Source organism: Vicugna pacos, chromosome 7, assembly GCF_048564905.1.
Source record: "Vicugna pacos chromosome 7, VicPac4, whole genome shotgun sequence".
Lineage (NCBI taxonomy): Eukaryota > Metazoa > Chordata > Mammalia > Artiodactyla > Camelidae > Vicugna > Vicugna pacos.
The window spans coordinates 5681001-5699766 of NC_132993.1; the positions used below are offsets into that span (position 1 = coordinate 5681001).

The 18766-nt window shown below is 51.6% G+C and overlaps 1 protein-coding gene across 3 annotated transcripts; it reads right to left on the reverse strand.

Moving 5' to 3' along the window:
- Positions 1 to 1562: 1562 nt before the first annotated feature.
- ZNF775 (zinc finger protein 775) lies at positions 1563 to 16329 on the reverse strand. 3 transcript variants are annotated; one of them, XM_072964256.1, is made up of 4 exons: positions 16235 to 16329; positions 14743 to 14816; positions 11489 to 11566; positions 1571 to 4268 (listed from the first exon to the last, which is right to left on the reverse strand). In XM_072964256.1, exons 3-4 carry the CDS (start codon positions 11517 to 11519, stop codon positions 2683 to 2685), a joined length of 1617 nt encoding a protein of 538 aa, XP_072820357.1. In that variant the 5' UTR covers positions 11520 to 11566; positions 14743 to 14816; positions 16235 to 16329; the 3' UTR covers positions 1571 to 2682. The 3 variants fall into 3 exon arrangements, with proteins under 3 accessions (XP_072820356.1, XP_072820357.1, XP_072820358.1); XM_072964257.1 differs by lacking the exon at positions 14743 to 14816 and having other exon boundaries at positions 16235 to 16311; XM_072964255.1 differs by lacking the exons at positions 11489 to 11566; positions 14743 to 14816; positions 16235 to 16329 and adding an exon at positions 6756 to 6873 and having other exon boundaries at positions 1563 to 4268.
- Positions 16330 to 18766: the final 2437 nt, after the last annotated feature.

The following is an 18766-nucleotide window of genomic DNA, read 5'->3' on the forward strand; positions in this document are numbered from 1 at the left end:
CCGTATAGATTGTTCCAGGCTGTGTATCAAAATGAGTTGCCATGAAGGCTTAATGAGCCCCTTGAGGGCAAGGACTGTGACTGCTATAGATGGAATTGAGTCCCCAAATTCATATATTGAAACCCTGATCCCCAATGTGATGGCATCTGGAGACAGAGTCTTTGGGAGGTGATTAGGAACGAGGTTTAGTCGTGAGAGTGAGGTCCACCTGGTGAGATGGTGAGGTTAGTGTCTTTATTCAAAGAGGAAGAGAGAGACCAGGTTCTCTCTCTCCCTCTCTCTCTCTCCTTCCTCCCCCAACTCCTTCCCACCACATGAAGACACAGAGAAAAGGTGGTGATCTGCAAGTCAGGAAGCAGGGCCTCACCAGGAAAAGAACTGGCCAGTACCTTGATCTTGGACTTCCCAGCCTCCAAACTGTGAGAAATGCACATCTATCATTTAAGCACCCAGCCTGTGATGTCGTTATGGCAGCCCGAACCAGCTAAGACAATGGCTTATTCAGCACAGCATCCCTGAGGTCTGACACAGTGCCTGGCACACAGCAGGCTTGTTGAGTAAATCAATGCTGTGCACCCCGCCATCCCCTGACCCGGTCACATCAGTAATTCTTCACTCTCATGGACTGGGCCCTGTCCCCACTGTGACCCAAAGCACCCAACTGTGAGAGGGTCTGTCACCTGGGAACGGGGGTTAAGCTGCAATCAGGCCTCATTAAACCCAAGTCCTACCAACACAGCTGTGTGATTGATCTGGGCCTTAAACATGGGCTATTTGTGAACGTAACACATCCTATTGTGCAGGAGCTCCAGCGCAACTGATCTCCTCAGTACCGGCCTGCGCTGCCCCTCAGGAACCTGATTCAACAGGGCTCTCCAGCACAGGCATGGCACCTCTGGGATGCTTCCTGGAGGAGGGCTTGCTCGAGCTGGCCTCAGGATTTGAGGAAGCAAATAACTCTTGAGCCTTCCCCATCATTCAAGTGGGTTTTGATGAGATGCAAGGTACGTGACTTCCCTGAGCAGGGGAGGCTGTGGGAAGAGTTGCAAGAGAGCGGCAGGCAAGCACCTAGGGCTGGTGTAGGCCAGAGAGCGTGCCTAGGAAAACCATTCTGATTTGACTTCTGGCTGGTCCTGAGAGCTGAGCTCCCAGAAGGGCACACCTCATCCACCTGTGAGGTTTCACACAGCACGGTCTGTGATCAAAGGCCTGGACCACGAGTCAACAGCCCTGGCTGAACATTAACAACCATCGGCATTGTGTTAACCCAGGTAAGCTGGATCGCCTCCATATGTCTTTTTGTGATGCTTCAACAATTAGAGCTGCTGCCAGATGAAAGGGATTAAACAAAACCTGACAAGGGGGGTGACCAGAAGCCAGGGTGACCGCACAGTTCCTGGATGACATAACACTTCTCTGAGTTCAAGGGAGAACCCCACAGGCCCCTGGGAGGCAGATAGGCAGTTCCTCCTCCTCCAGAATCACCCTAGGGTTTCCCCTTTTTCCTCCCACCTCTTGGTTATCCCTAGTTCCCCAATACCCACCCTTCCTGTAATCCCCTCCCCTCCGGTAGGAAGACACCGTCCAAAGCTACAGCTGAGCTGGAGCCCTGGGTTCTTCTGTCAGCACCAGGGCCCCAGCTGACACTACTTCTGGAAGGGCATGGCGTCAGGAGAGTGACCTCTAGGACGGGTAGAAGTCAAACGGGGTATGTGGCAAGAAATCTAATTGCCTTGGAGAGGAAAAGGGGGCACAGAATACAGCCCTCCACTCCCAGCAAGAACTGGCCCTGGAGAGCAGCTATGCTCATGGCCAAAGCCCCCAGCCCTGGTCCTGGGGCAGAGGGATCCCTCGAGTACACACAGACTGGAGTTCTGGAAGGATAGCTCAGAAAAGAGGACAAGACCATATGAGATAGTCAGTCCTTCATTTCTCTCTTCTGCAGCCCGATGCTGATGAGGATCCCAGTCAGTGCCCACCCAATCAGAGCGACACATTCAGCGCCTTCCTGCTGCAGGTCCCCCCGCAAGCTACAGAACCCCAGCTGAGACCAGCCCCGTGTCCCAGCCCCTGACTATCACACACACACACACCAGTCCTGGGTCAGGCTGGCCATAACAGCCCCCATGGACAACGGGGCGCTAAGGGCTGAGGAGCATCAAACCATGCACTCCTTCCAAATACAGGTGTTGAACGGCCATTGGGTGCCAGGCTCTGGCCTCTGCATTGGAGATATGCATGCCCCTCCCCAGCTGCAGCGTCCAGCTTCCAGCTTGGCATCACTCGTCTGTGGAGACTATCCCACAGGAACTGTTACCTGGCCGCTGAGCGGGTGCTACAGCTGACGAGTCCAGATCTGGGCCATTTCTCCCAGAGAGCCTCTCCCAAGGCCCCCTCACTCGCTGCCCAAGGGCCGGGGTCCCACCTGTGAGTAAGGACACATCCAGGCTCCAGGATGAGGATGTCTGATCTTCTCTCTTCTCTCAGCCCTTCCTGGGACTTTTCCCCATCCCCCTTTTGGGATGCTTCTGGAATTCTGTTCTCAGGTCTCGGAGCCTTGAGACAACCACTGTTTTGATATGGTCTCACCCCTTGGGGTTCTAAAAGCCACCGTTCCTGGCCACCCCCACACGCACCCCGTAAGCATGCCCCCCACCGCGGGTCGGCTTGGATCCAGGTGGACTAGAGCGCCTCATCCTTGGCGCTGGGGGTGGGCACCACGGCCCCCCGGTGAACGCGCTGGTGCTTAAGCAGATGCTGCTTCTGGCTGAAGCCGCGGCCGCAGGAGGCGCACAGGTAGGGCCGCTCGCCCGTGTGGTTGCGACGGTGCCGCGTCAGGTTGGGCTTCTGGCTGAAGCGGCGGCCGCACTCGGGGCACGGGTAGGGCCGCTCGCCCGTGTGGATGCGCTGGTGGATGGTGAGCGCCGACCACCACGAGAAGCTCTTGCCGCACTCGTTGCAGATGAACTGGCGCGGCTCGCCCGGCCCACCAGCGCCCGCCCGCACCCGGCCCCACGGCAGGTCCCCGGGCCCCCGAGGGGCGGGCGCGGGACCGCGCGGCTGAGCCGCCACGTCGGGGGCGCCCGGGGCGGGAGGGTCGGGGCGCAGCAGCTGGGCGGCGGCGGCGGCGGCGGCGTGCGCGCGCTGGTGGGCCCGCAGCGCCGCGCGGCTGGGGCAGCTCTGGCCGCAGCTGGGGCAGGGCGCGGCCGGGGCGCCGGGCAGGTGCGTGCGCTGGTGCTTGAGCAGGTGCTGCTTCTGGCGGAAGCTGCGGCCGCAGTGCGGGCACGGGTGCGGGCGCTCGCCCGTGTGGTTGCGCAGGTGCCGCGTCAGGTTGGGCTTCTGGCTGAAGCGGCGGCCGCACTCGGGGCACGGGTAGGGCCGCTCGCCCGTGTGGATGCGCTGGTGGATGTTCAGCGACGACCACCACGTGAAGCTCTTGCCGCACTCGTTGCAGATGAACTGGCGCGGCTCGCCTGGTCCCGCGGCGGCGGTGGCGGCGGTCCGGGCCGCGGACTGGCGCCACCAGCCCTGGCAGAGCCCCAGCCAGGCCCACTCGGGGCGCCCCCGCTGAGGCCCCGGGTGGGGGCGACAGACCCGGCGGGCCGCGACGTCCCGCAGCAGCTCCTGCAGCCCGGCGCGGGCGCCCTGGCGGTCCCGGGCGTGCGCGCGCTGGTGGATGCGGAGGCCCACCTGGTGGCGGAAGCAGCGCTCGCACTCGGGACACGGGTGGGCGGCGGGCCGAGCGTGGGTCTTCTGGTGCTTGAGCAGGTGCTGCTTCTGGCTGAAGCTCCTGGCGCACTCGGGGCAGCAGAAGGGCCGCTCGCCCGTGTGGTGCCGCTGGTGGCGCGCCAGGTTGGGCTTCTGGCTGAAGCTCTTGCCGCACTTGCCGCACAGGTACGGCTTCTCGCCGGTGTGTGTGCGCTGGTGGATCTTCAGCGACGACCACCAGCTGAACCGCTTCCCACAGTCCAGGCACACGAAGTGACCCTCGGCCGCAGAAAGAGTGGGGCTTAGGGGGCCAGAGGCCGCCCCCGGAGCTCGGCCAGCCAGACCGCTGTCCTGCTCAGTGGAAGGGGCCCACCTTGAACCCCCAGTCTCCTCCTGTCCCCCCAGGGCTCGTGGCTTCCCCGCGGTCTGGCATGGCAAGGGGCCCCGATGCTGCTGGAAGATGTTCTCCTTATCCTTCTGGGAAAGCGCGGCCAGCGGCGCCAGAGTCCGCAGCAGCCACTCTGGCTTCTCTTGCTTGATCTTCATCACCAGCTCATCTCCTGCCAGAGGCAAGGGGAGAGAAGACGGGGAGAGTCATTCACTGCTCGGTGAGGTGGGGGGAACGGGCAGGAGAGAGGGAAGAAGTGTCAGGACAGCAGAGCACAGAGAAAGGAATGCAGAAGGAAGATGTTAAAGGGAGAAGAGGAAATATGAGGAAAGGAGAAAGGAGGGAGGGCATAAAGGACACTAAGGCAAGGGCAGGCTGGGGTGTGCAAGCCGGCAAAGAAAAAACACAAGAAAGAAAAGTGAATGTTGCTGTGCCAAGGACATCAATGCCTGCCTTCTCTACCATGAGGCCCAGGAGAGGCCAAGAAGAGTAAAGATACCAATTTAGTGAAGTCTTCCCACCCAGGGAGCAAGCAGAAAGTGACCGAGTTTCAAAACATCTCATTCTGTTCCTAAGAGGATGGCTGTGCTGGGCACTTGCTCAGCGAGTGCATGCCCCGTCCCTCAGGGGGTTGGTGACCAAGCCCAGCCTCACTGCAGGCCCACTCCAGGGCAGGAGCCCTGGATGCGTGAGCATCTCACCTGCCTAGCAACCTCGCCTTTCTTCAACAAAACCAAAAACAGGAAAGTAGGCCAGAAAGGTCTCAGCACCCAGAACAGGTGTTATCTTGTTCTTGGACTTAACCGAGTACACACCGGCAGCACACTCTGCTGCTAACCCACTCCTTACACTCGGCTCATGTCTGCGGGGTGCTTTGCTTCCCAGGCTCATGGACATAAGCCATGATGGAAAAGGCCTGCTAGACACTAAATACAGGCTGACTGATTCCATTTATACACAGGTCAGAAGCTGGCAACTAATGGATGAGTGAGAGCTCAGGATACCGGCCCCCGATAGAGGGCACGGTGATGGGAAGGGGCTAGGGGGCACTTCTGGGGCTCTGGCAACGATATCCTTCTTGATCTGGGTGCTGGTTACATGGGCGTGTTCATTTTATGAGAATTTATAGAGCTTGCGACCTAGCACTTTTCCGTGTGTTGCACTTCAATGAAAAGTTTACATTCAATAAATAATAAATGAAACGGCTGTGAACAAAAAAGAGAAACTCTAAAGGATAGATGCCAATATTACCAAGACAACAGTAAGTAAGAGGAAGGAATTCATCTAAAGACAAAAGCAGAGATTATAGGATAAATGGAACATAAAGATATAAAAAGGATTCTGATAAATCCCAAAATACTCCGTAGAGATGTTCTCAGTTTGAAAAAATCTATGTGAAATGAACGATTTAGGGGGGTGAGTATAGCTCAGTGGTAAAGCTCATGCTTGCTGGGGTCCATCCCCAGAAAGAAAGAAAGAAAGTATAAAATGAATGATTTTGTGAGAAATTAACAAAACCGACTCAAGAGTAGGTAGAAATCATATCTATATAAGCAATTAGGAAAGACTGAAAAGACAGCTAAAGTTCTACCTCGAAACAGGTAGCAGGCCACTCGACTGTATAAACAGGTTCTACTACAACATCACGGGAAGGACTGTTCCCAGCTTACATAAACTATGACCATGATTAGGGCAGGGACAGGACTGGGGGGAGATCCTACAAGTTAACATGACCCAGTATCAAAACAAGACGAAGGTGTGGTAGGCAGGAAATTACATGTTTATCATTCTTTGAAAGTATATGCAAAAGACAAACAAGCAAAAATCCTGGCAGAGCAAGTTCGGGGGTGTCAAAAGAACATCTCATAGCTTGGCTGGATCTTCCCTACGAAAGCCAAGACGGCACAACACATTTCATGGCATTAACTTTAGAAATGTGAAAAACCTTATACCATCTCGATAGCTGTGAAAAAGTCCTATGATAAAATTAAGCATCATTTTGGGAGGGAGAGAAGACTAGGGAAAGGAGGGGGGAGAAAAGGAAGGGGAAAGGAAAAGGAAGGAAGGAAGCCCTTAGCAAACTAGGAACATAAGGAAATTTTCTTAGGTTGACAATGGGACTATACTAGAAATGGCAGCAAACGCTATAACCGAAAGCAGAAGATTAGAAGCCTATTCAAGTTAGGATCAAGGGGGAAAAAGAAAGACATATGTATACATAAATATTAGAAAGGAAAAGAAAACTGTCATTTGCTGATTATTAATCTAGAGCGTGCAAGAGAATCCACTGACAAAATATTAGAAATAGAAGTTTCAGCAAAATTGCCAGATTAAAAAACCACTAAAATTCATCAATTTTTAAAAATGGCAATAAATGCTATAAAATAACTGGAAGTATTACCTAGTATACATGCAATATATATAAAGAAAACTATTAAACTTTATTGAAGGGATAAAGAAGATGTAAATAAAAGAACAGGTACATTATATTCCTACCTGTTTGCAGTCTTCACTCCAAAACAATGTTTAAATTCAGTGTAAGCCTAATTAAGTAAATTATAAAATCTACAATGTGTATAAATCACCCAGAAATTCTAAAAATGAGCAAAGAAGAATTTGCTTATACAACATTAAAAACTAAAGTACTATCACCACACACCTATTAGAACGGCTAAAATCCAAACACTGACAACACCAAATGCTGCCAGGGACGTGGAGCAACAGGAACTCTCATTCATGGTCGGTGGGAATGCAAAACAGTACAGCCATTCTGCAAGACAGTCTGTCAGTTCCTTACAAAACTAAATATACTCCTCCCATATGAGCCAGCAAACCACACCCCTATGTATCTACCCAAAGGAGTTGAAAGCTTATGTCCATGCAAACACATAGATGTCTACAGCAGCTTTATTCATAATAGTTGAAACTTGGAAGCATCCAAGAGATGTCCTTCAGTTGGTGAATGGATAAACAGTGGTACACCATGCAGTGGAGTGTTACTCAGCAAGAAAAAGAAATGAGCTATCAAGCCATAAAAAGACATGGAGGAAATGTAAGTGCATATTACTGAGTGAAAGAAGCCAATCTGAAAAGGCTACCTACTGTGTGATTCCAACTACATGACATTCTGGAAAAGGCAAAACTATGGAGACAGAAAAAGACAGGTGGTTCCAGGGGGGGAAGGCATGAACAGGCAGAGCACAGAGGATTTTTAGGACAGTGAAACTGCTCTGTATGATGCAGTAATGGTGGGCACAGGACATTAAGCATTTGTCCACAGAATGTACACCACAAAGCATAAACCCTAATGTAAACTATGGACTTTATTTAATAAAGATTCATCAATTGTAATAAATGTACTACCCTAATGCAAAATGTTAACGATAGGAGAAACCGGAGAGAGGGGGAACAGGGCCCTCTATACTTCCTGCACATTTTTCCTGTCAGTCTAAGACTGCTCTACAAAAGTCCACTGAAAAAAGTCTTGACTGATGCACTCGTTATAGATGTGGCTGCCCCATGGTGAGCCAGGTGAGGCTGTGAGTCAGACTCCCTCCCACCAAAAAAAAAAAAAGAAAAACACCTAAAACAACAGTTGCAAGTGTGGAATACACACAATGAGCAGATCAATGGAACAACTGGCATTCCAAGGCAACTGTAAAAGACTGGCCTATTCATCAATTTAGGCCCAGCTATCTATTTGGGAAGAATATTTAAGTTAGATTTCTAGTTCATTCTATTTATAGAAATCAGTTCCAGATGGATGTAAGCGCTGGTTTGAAAGAAGAAAACACAAGTTTAGAAGAATTAGGAGATTTGTTTAGAACCTAGAGGTAACTGAAAATCTTCTTAAACAGGATACAAAACATAAAAATTAAATACAAAACACCACATGTAAGTAAAACAGAAATGATAGTTTGGACCAGCATTTTCCAACAGACCTTTCCCCAGAAGTGAAAATGTCTTACATCTGAGCTGTCTGATACATGTGGCCTCCAGCCACACGTGGTTACCGAGCACCTGAAATGTGGCTAGTACAGTTGAGGAACTGAATTTATTTTCTTTTATTTAAATTAATTGAAATCTAAATTTAAATTTAATCGTATGTGGTTACTGGCCACATACTGGACAAACACGTCTAGGACGATATTTGTGCAGATATATAACTGAGCAAGGATTAATACCCAGAGTATATAAAGGACGCTTGCAGATAAGACGAAAAGAGGTTCAACCTCACCAGTGATCAGCAAAGTGAAAAAGGACAGTGTAGCATCTTTTCACCCATCACACCAGCAAATACTGAAAAGACTGATAATCTCTGCTTCACAATATGCATGGAAACTACACAGAAGGGTATAGATAACATGGGTATGCTGGGGGCACAAACGAATTCAGACTCTTTGAGGACAACTGGACAGTGCTTACTAAAATCATAAATGTGTACAATCTTCTACTTCTTCCATCCGGTAACTTCCCTCGAGGTGTTTATCCTAAGAAATACTTACATATGAGTACAAACAGGAACATCCAAGTATATTCACTGAAGTGTTATTTGTAACCATCACAAAAGGGAGAAGTGACCTAATTACCCATCAATAGCCTAATAAAAATTTTACTCCCTTCATAAGATGTAGCAATAGAAAAGAGCTATATATGCTAATGTGAAAGGATTTCCAAAATATTTTAAGAGAAAACAAAAAAAAAGTTGAAAAATAGTATCAGTCATCTGATCCAATTTACAAAAAAATAAAACCATCCTTCTCTATGTACGTACATATGCTCAATGCAGGACAGTTCACATCAACCCAAGACGGTGGTCACCCTGCAGCTGATATGGACAAGGGCAGGCCTAGACAGAGAGGTCAAAGGGGACTTTCACTTTATATGTGTTGTTTGAAATTTTATGAGAATATTCGAATATCATAATTTTTAAATCTTGAAAATATCTTAGGAAATAAAGAGAAAACTTCCCCTGTAATCTGGCTGTGGCCTTTAATTCTGGGGCCAGAGAGCTCTGGTCCACTCCACAGCCTCACTGGCCACCATCAGGGCACAGAAACTGATGTGATGACCATGGGAGGTGGGGGTGGGAGGGCAGGGTTGTCACAGAAAGCACTTGTAAGGGGCCAGTTTTCTTCCTGGGAAACAACACTGTGAGGGCTCCTCAGGTGCTTGGTTGTGGGAAATCATTTTATCTGGAACAATAATTTGAAAATGAGAGTGGTGACTTAAACTGGATGCTGGTAGTAATTGGATACCTGAGTGAAACGAGTTTCACTGATTATAAGAACGTGTCCCACTGAAATATTGGCCAGTGGAAGTATTTAACAGGGCTGGGTGTCCAAATTGGTGGTCAGGGTGGTGAATCCAAAATACACTCAAGTCGAGGGGGACCACTGTCCCCATATGACAAGGCACCCATTAATGCCCCAGAGCCCCACAAAAGCCGCTGCTTTTCCTTGATTAAACCTGGTCTTGACATCTATCATGGTGGCTGATGGCTGGAAAGGCTCATCCTCCCTCCCCAGCCAGATAGCTGGCCAGGCCTGACAGCCCAGAGGACACTCCCATCCGCTGCTCCAGAGTCCGGTTGGGTGTAAGTGCTGTGCGGTGTGAGAGGGCCCTGAAGCCCAGGGATGGCATGTGCAGACCTGTGATGTGCGTGTGCTGGGACTTCAGTCATCCCGGGCGCTTTTCTGTAGGGATCAGGCATTGGCACAGAGGAAAACAGGCCTCTGCCTGCCTGTTCCACAGGGACTGCTCCTCAGTCAGCATAAAAAGCATCATTCAAAAAAAAATTCTAAATGGGGAGGGGAGGGTACAGCTCACCGGGAGAGTGTGTGTTTAGCATGCCCGAGGTCCTGGGTTCAATCCCTGGGACCTCCACTGAAAATAATAAGTAAATAAATAAACCTAATTTCTACCCCCTCCAAAAAATAAAGATAAATTAAATAAAATTTTTAAAAGATTCTAAATAGTTCTGATAAAATTAAAAGGTGCTAATTGGAGAGCTGTTGCTTAATGGGTACAGTTTCTGAGAGTATGGGAAAATTCAGGAAATGGATAGTGGGATTGTGGGATTGTGCCTAATGCCACTGAATTGTACACTTAAAAATGGTTAAAATGGTAAATTCATGTGGTGTACATTTTACCACGTTAAAAAAAACACATAAAATAAATACAATAGTAACAGGTAAAAGAGGTAAGCCCTCAATTATCTGAAAACTTTGGCCATCCAAAAGAATCATTCCTTAAACCTGGCCAGCAGGCATGGGAGTCTGGGGGCCCAGAGCTGGCGAGAATGTGGCTGCAGCCCAAGGGAGCCCGTGTCCTCCAGGGTTTCCAGTCCCCAAAGCCTCCAGGGTCCAGGCCAGTGTTTTTCCACTTCTTTCCAAAGCTGCCGAATGGGGGAGAGAGAGCCTGATGGAGCTCATCCCACACATCTGAATTAGGATCTCACTTGTGAGTTGACGTGGGCAAAGGGTCCTTCTGTTAAAACACTGGGAACCGTCTGCCCTAGTTTTCCTGTAATTACTGTAACGTCAGCATCTCTCACACACACACACACACCTCGTGGGTGCTGGAGGGCAGGGGCCCTCGGATCTATGGGAAAACTCCCCTGGAGGGAATGGGAGGGAATGACACCTGAGTCACTGTGCCGAGGGGTGGGGTTCCTAGGGCCAGGCCCGTCCCCTCTCCTGGAGCCAGAGCCGCCTGCAGCCTGGCCACACGCTGTGAGGCTGTGAAAGAGGGTCTCAGTCACCAGGGCCGCACCATCCCAGAAGTGGGGATGCTGGAGAGGGGTTTCCATGGGACACTTGCCACTCAGCAGTGCCCGCCCGTCCAGGAGACACCAGGACTCACGCTGTGTTTCCTCACCACGGCTCTAAGCACATCAGCTGACACAGACCGTGAACTGAGTGACCCCAGAAGCATTCGTGAACTGAACTGGAGACGCTCTCCTGACCAACAGCCAGCAGCGCTTGTTCTAACCATGCCTGCCACCCAGAGTGCCGGCTTTCAGTGTGTGATGACCTTGAACATCATGAACTCTCTGACCGAGCACCTGACAAACACTTGACTTTCCTGCAGCAAATTTCTGCATAGGATGTGTGTGAGTGTCTGTGTGTGTGTGTGTGAGAGTGTGTGAGTGTCTGTGTGTGTGAGTGTGTGTGTGTGCACGCGCGCGCGTTCGCACCCTTGCCTGGCTCTGTTGCTCCTTAGACCCCCCTAGTCTGTGTTTGCTCCATCCTTTGACGTGACCTTCAGTGTCCGGGTCCCACCCTGCACTTCTAAGGTCACAAGGAACTCCTACTCAGCTACAGAGGGACAGGGGAGACGGGGCTGGGGAGGAGGCCAAGGTGGCTCCCACCTTTCCGTCTTCTCTCTTACCTGTGCTGCCGCCAGCCAGGCCACTCTCCATCCCCGGAGGCCCCTCAGCATCAGCACTGCAGCTCCCTGCCCGGCTGTCTGTGGGTGAGATGGGAGCAAAGGAAAGAGAGTTGGCCCATGGGACAAGGACGAATGCCACTCACAGAAGGCAGCCCCTCTTTTTCAAGAGCTTTTCTCTCTATGACCTCAGTTGAAATGTGCAGGATTTTTCTTAAAGCACACACCTGCCAGGCAGGTAAAATGCGTATCATTCCCATTTTCTGAAGAGGAAACTGAGGCCAGAGAGGGCCACTGACATGCCCCAAGTCACAGAGGTGGCTGGATAGCAGAGCTGGGCAAGATCCCGAGACTTCTAACTCCCAGGCCAGGGCCATACCAAGATACAAGAAATGTCTTTTTCCTTTGCATAAAGGCAATTCACCGTCAGAGGGGCACCCAATTCCAGGTGAATTTAGGATGAACCCTGTGTGAAAAACAGTGCCGTCCATCCTCTTTCCTGAGGACTGGTTACGCTTTACCTGGAGAACATGTTTGTAGTGGGGTCGTGTCTACGGGGCCGTGTAACGGGTTCTTTCTGTCTGCAGTCTGTTAGCTCCCTGCCTGTGACGTGTACCCCGTTCCGGTTTAAAGCTTACTCCATCAAAAACGTGTTTTCTCTATTTTTGTGGGGTGCTTTTCTGAGTTGGCAGGAGATTTTGCTTTTAATTCTATTTCCCCAACAGGGGTCTGCTGCACACTCCTGCTGTGGGTTCTTATAGAAAGTGAAACCTGCTGGTGGTGCAGAGAAAAGGGCACTGCAAAGCAGACAGAAGGCCCCTCTTGAGGCCCTGATGGAGCGAGCGGTGCCCCTGCCTTGGTGCCACCTCTTCCCTCTGGGTCATCTGTGTCCCACACCGTGGGGAAGCCTCTCACCAACTGCAGACTCAACGTCCACCTAAGGAGACTTAGAGGTAAACAGGGGGGCCACCTTGACACAGGGAAACTCAGATTGGGGGGGTGGCAAAGGCCATAAATCAGGGCGAGTACAGTCGTGGGACTTGGCCTCATTCATAAAACCCCTACAGGACACAACTGAGGCCCCTGAAGCCAAATCAAATCAGCCTGACTTGATCTAGTCTGTCTTCCAAGAGGTATTAGGAACTCAAAGTGTGGTACCTCCGCACCTTCTCTTAGAGGCAACGTGGTCCAGGAAGAAGACCTGTGGCTGGGGCAGACCAAGAGGACGAGTCTCTGCCCAGCAGGCCAGTGCAGCCCAAGACCCCAGGCCAGGCCTGCAGGGGGTCTCTCCCGGAGGTGGCAGCAGGCCACTCCCCTCCCCCTGGGAATGTGAGCCCCTGAGGGGCTGGCTCTCCAAAGTCCACTCCCCAGTGCGGCCCTTTCCTCAGGCCCACACACACCTGGACTGGGAATCAGGGGCCCTGGTTCTAGCCCACTGGCCCTTGGTAAATCACTTTCCTCCACGTCTAGGTTGCCAGTGGTGAAGGTGACTGAAAACACTTGCTCTGGGATTTGGCTGTGAGTATCAGGGGAGGAACAGTAGGCTTTCTGAAGCCTATAAACTGGTACCATCTTTCCTCTCCCCTTATCGTGGCCTGAGAATGATCCACATGGGAATGTTCTGTGCCCTGTCTCCAGATGCCCCACTGCCGGCTCACTCCTAAACCATCACTCTACCAGCTACTTCAGAATCTCCAGAGGCCCCTGGTGCCCACACAGGAACCCCAAATTCTGCTCAGCAGTGGGAGCTGGCCTCACAGAGGAAAAGGGCATGGACAGCTCTCATGGTTAAGGCCACCTGCAGAACTGTGCCCCACCAAGCAGCTCCAGGTACTGCATGTCCCTGGAGAGGTAGGCTAGGTAGGGAGACGAGGTGCCCAACCAGGCTGGGGGTGGAGGGCGCTGTGTGGCAGTGTTAAGGAAAGCAGGGCGGGGGTTGGGGGCCTGAGTGCCAGGCAGCGGGCTGGACTAGAGAGCCTTGGGCACTTCTGCTGGCTCAGCTCACACCCTGACTTTGCTTGCGGCAGGGAGCAAGTGTAGCCTCTGTCTCCCAAGACTGATTCCACAGCCACCAGGCCCTCTCCCACAGCCAGTCCTACAAAGGCCACTCCTGCACGAGGCCTGATCCTCGGGCTTGTGCTCAGGTGGGCTTCCAAATAATCAGCTCCCTCTCCAGGCATCAGCTCCCAGACCCTGGACCCACCCGACCTCATACCTTCTCCTCCAGCATTTCTGACCAAGGAGGACACGCAAACCAATCAGCAATGTGTGACTTTACAATGTCATCAGAAAGGCAGGGCAAATGCTGCTTCCTTCCTTTATGGCCCCATGCCCGCAGACAAAGTAGGCTGAGGACCCAGCCCAGACCAGGTGAGCACCACCTCCACCCACCTAGAGGCCTGCCTCCATCCTACACCCCAGCATAAGGCATGTGCAGCATCCTTCCACAACTCCCACAACTCCTGAACCCCTCCAGGGCCCCCACCACATCTCCTACCCACCCCCACCCTGCTCCTCCCTCCTCTCCAACTTCCTTAGATCTCACTCACCACTGGACCGAGTGTCCCTGTGCACCCCTCATTGTTACCTTCTTCCAAGCCCCATCCCTTCTCCCCTCTCCTACTCTAGCATCTTCAGACCTCAGCCTCCCAAACACTGTGGTCCTCAGACCCAGAAAAGGGGTCAGAGGTGGCAAGCAAGAGAGAGGGGCAGGCCATCATCCCACAGAAAGACCATGTCGTAGCAAAAAAAGCCCAGGCCTTGGAGGCCTGTGATCTTGGGATTTGGTTTGCTACTGGTTAGCCATGTAACACTGGGCCAGCCACCTTCTTTCTCTGGGACTCAGTTCCCCCATCTGCAAATGCAAATAATGCTTGGTCCTGTGCACAGAATATATATATATATATATATATTTATATCTCAAGGGGGGACACTGTGAAAGGTCCCCTGTACAACCTGCCCACACTCTGCCCTGCAGGCCACCCACACCCTAGGAAACCTTGGATTCCTCAGCATAGCCTTTACCAGGGTGGCAGGTGCAAGTACCAGACTATCTCTACCCAGCTCTGCCCTTTGCCCTGGGCATCCCTTGCCTCTCCAGGGGAGACTCACCAGGCCTCTCAAAACTGCCACCACCTTTCACTCCCACAGAGCGCAGCCCTCACAATCCACAGGTCACTAAATTGTACCAGTTTTGTTTTAATACGTTCAAGATCTCCCACTGCCGCTGCCTTAGTTCAGGCCTCAGCACTGCTCACCTGGAGACTGCACCAGTATTATAGCTCATCTTGCTTCTTCACTTTGTCCACCTCCCAGACTCAAAGCAATTTTCCTAAAATTACAATTTAGAGGTGTTATTACTTTGCTTAAAATACCTCAGTGGGTCCCCAGCGCTTTCAGGTTCTGCTAAAAATTTCTTGGCAAGACCATATAAAACCTGGCCCCTGCTCACCTCTCACTGCACCACCAACTTAACCAATTGTCCCAACATGTGGCTCCTTGATCTTGCTGTGCCTTTGGATGCCTGTGACCAGTCTTGGAATACCCTCGCCCAACTCTGCTCTGCCCAACCCAGATCAGGGATCGCTTTCACCAAGAAGCCTTTGTGGATACACTAGGCTCAATTAGGAGCCCTTCTCTGTTTAACCTGTGCACCCACACAACCCAGTACCATTTACATGGTATAAAAACCATTTGTCTCCACAGGAAGACGGTAAACATCTTAACACAAGGAATGTTTCTCTCTCCCCAACACCTAGCACAAGGTCCAGCATGCTGTAAACCACTGATTAAAATTTTAACAAAAGAACATTTAAATAAAAGAAATTTAAGTCCAAAACGGATTAGAAGCATGAGAATCATGGAACCTTAGAGCTGAAAGGAGACAAATGGCCTCTAATCTCTTCATTTTACAGATGAACATCTGGACCCAAAAAGAACAATTAATAGTGGAGTGTGGACATCACCAGCCTCACCTCCTGGCTTGGACCACACCCACCCCCAGGTCTGGTTGACCCAAGACACACTCCAGGTTCCATCCTGCCCAAAGGTCGGGAGCAGGCGGCATCTCTATATCCTCCACCTTCAAAAGGGAAGAAATCATCACCCTGCTCCTACCGCCCCCCCCAACCTGAGATCTCAGTTCCATGCCTGTTTTCCTGGAATGGAGGTTTCAGGGAGACCCCTACACACACACACACACACACACACACACACACACACACGCACTTCCAATTTCTGTAGTTCTTCCCTCTCATTGTTCTCAACCGTAATCCTTATGCCCACTCATTTAATCATTTATTAAGCACCTACTATGTGTCACTCTGCGGCGAGCACTGGGGTTCCTGCCCTCCAGGAACTGGGTCTTTCGGGGGGGCTGACACCACTCCCGAACATCGGGACAGCGCTTTGGCAGAGAGCGCCCAGAGGGGCTGGGGGGCAGTCCCCGCGCTCTTCTCCCCGTTTCTCCCGCTCTCACGCCCCACTCCTGCTCTCTGCCCCGGCCTGCAGCCCCTCCCCACGCACGACCCGGGCCCCTTTCCCCGTGAGCTGTGTGGGGGTGGGGAAAGTTCAGGGCTGAGAGCGCGAGGGGCTCGGGGGACCCCGAGGCCGCCTCCAGCCCAAGGCTGGGTGGAGACAGCGTGGAAGGAGCGGGGCCGGCCGCTGGCCCCGTGGCAAGGTCCGTCCCTCCGCACGCCCCTCCCCGCCCGGATTCAGAAGGACTCGGAGGGAGGGGACGGGAATAAATACCTTTGACTTTGTGGCTAAGGTTAACGGGAACTGCCACCCCGGGGCGACTTGGGCACTGCGCTCCCCGGCCCCGCCAGTCCCGGGGCAGACGGGGCGGGCACGCGCCCCTGATTGGCTGGCGGGCCTGGCCATCCCCGGGGCCGCCCCGCCGCCTGATTGGCTGCGCCTCTCAGATGACTAGCTCAGCCCTATCGGAGAAGTCTGCGGGGCGGCCCCTTTGTTCTTCGGAGCCAATGGCCGGTGTGGGCGGGCTGACCTCGCCTCCCGCGGGGCCAGCAGGGGCCCCGCGAGGCGTTAAAATGTTGGCCACTGGAAAGGCGCTGAGTCTCCTGGGGGAGGAGGGGTGAGGGCGAGGTAGGGCTGCAGGTGGCCCGACGGCGCCGCAGCACCCACGCCTCCCCTCTGCCAAGCGCTCCGGCCCCGCAGACGCGCGGTCGGAAACCGATCCAGTCACTTAGACAACTCTGTCCGACGGCTGCGACGCACCCGCATCGCCCTTGGTGCTGGAATCCGGGGGAACGTGACGCACGAACCTTGCTCCAAATCTCACACTCGAGTGTGCATGTGACATGATGGTGGTACTTGGCAGTACAGTACACCAGGTGTTACAGAGTGAAATGTGCGAGCCTCATGCAACGGAAAAGAAATCGCCCTCCGCACCAGCGCAGCCCTAGGCCTGTCATGGGCACGTGTTAAATGATCCTGGGGTCTCTATGAGAGACTTAGACATCATTAAATCCAACCTCTCGCTTTCTAGTTGAGGAAACGGCGACCTGCATTCCTAGGTCGAGTGTACTGCTGATTTAGAGGCTGGGTCCAGATGGCCTTTGGTCTTCTGTTCCCCGAGACCTTCAGGAAAGATTATTTTCTCATCTACTCACCCTGATCGGAAGGAAATGTTCCTTTTTGTCAATAAAATTCCTCACACTGTTAACGTCAAAGGGGCCGGCCAGCTAGATCAACTCCCACTGGCAGATTTTCCCAAGCTGCTTCGAAACCACCTTTGGGACATGAGGTCGCTACAAAGAGAAGCTGGCCTCACTCTGAGACCTCCTACAAACCTTACCGTTCAGCCCCTGGACCTTATTCTAATTAATCAGTCAGCAGCTGCCTACTATGCATTTGCCACAGGTCCAGCTGGTGTTTAGCTTCAACACATAGAAACCACAGCCCAAGATGCTGTCAGTTTTGCCACAAACTTCTTGTGCAGTTTCTACAAAGGATTCTTTCTGTCCCTGGACTTTGACTCATTCAACAGTAGAAGAGTTAATAATTTTCTAGTCAACCTCCCGCAGCTGCAGGTAATTCATCCATGAATTCACCAAACAACAGACTGAAAATATTCAGGGGAAAAAAATTCCAGAAATTTCCAAAAAGTGAAATTTGAATTTCCGCAGGCACAGACAACATTTACATAGCATTTACACTTAAGTATTATAAATAATCTAGAGATGATTTAAAGTACACAGGACATGCATTTTTAGGCGACATGCAAATACAATGCCACTTTATATAAAGGACCCGAGCATCTAAGGATTTTATTATCCGTGGGGTATCCTGGAACCAATTCCCAGAGGATACTGAAGGACAACTAATTGGGTCCTTTTTTTTTTTTTTTTGGCAGAATCCTAATTGGGTCTATCATCTACACAAGCATTTGTGAAGGATAAAAACCTACCCAGAGGCGAGACATCACTAGGCCATCAACTCTTTTAAGAGTCTCATCCATTTTATTTTCTAGAGTACCTGGTGGAAGTTCAACCAAGACTTCTGGAATTCCAGAACTATAGTTCCACATCTGCCACTGGCTATGAGTGGGAAAGTCATTTCCACTCTCTGGGCCTCTTTCCTCCTTCTACAGAGTGAAAGACTTCCTCCTGACGGACATTTCATGGCCAAGGGAACTTCAAGGGTAGAAACAATGAAACACATCTGGGATCCTATTTCCATTAAGTGAGAAAAAGGGAGGCTGCACGTGTACATTTGCAAAGGCACAGGAAAAATGTCTGGACGACCACTCAAACTCTACATGATGCGATGAGAAAAGCCGTGGGGCGGGGGTGAGGAGAGCAGGGGTGGAGTGGGGGAAAAATGGAGAACTTTCACATTGAAAAATAAATCTAAGTACGTCTGCATTGTTTAATTATGACAAAATAATTTAAGACTTTTGTAGTTATAGAAGGAAAAAAAAAAAAAGCTGGACTCTTCGGCACAGAAGGGCAACTCCTATCAGACGGCTGACCCCTCCAGTGGCACAGTCCTTCCTTCATGACTGCTGTCAACATGTGCCAGGCTGAGCAAGGACTTGGGACCCACTCGGCCCCCTGAGGGACTCAGGAAGGAACCATGGACAAGTTTGCTCTGTCCTTGCTTTACCGGCCCCCTCAAGGTCACTTCTGCAGCTTTCCCTGAACTTTGATCCTCTCCTCACCATCTCAGCCCAAAAGCAGTGGTCAGCATAGCACCAGAGAACCCAAGGTCCACCTCCCCACAGGCCAGGCACATCCTTTATAAACAATGGTTTTTCAAAAA

Bases quoted from the DNA above. Each gene is read 5' to 3' on its own strand.
- ZNF775 (XM_072964255.1), bottom strand. From the start codon at position 6,834: ATGAATGAGAGTTCCTGTTGCTCCACGTCCCTGGCAGCATTTGGTGTT. The intron at 4,269-6,755 runs GTGTGTGGTGAT...TGCCTCTGGCAG, and splicing joins GATTTTAGCCGTTCTAATAG to GAGATGAGCTGGTGATGAAG.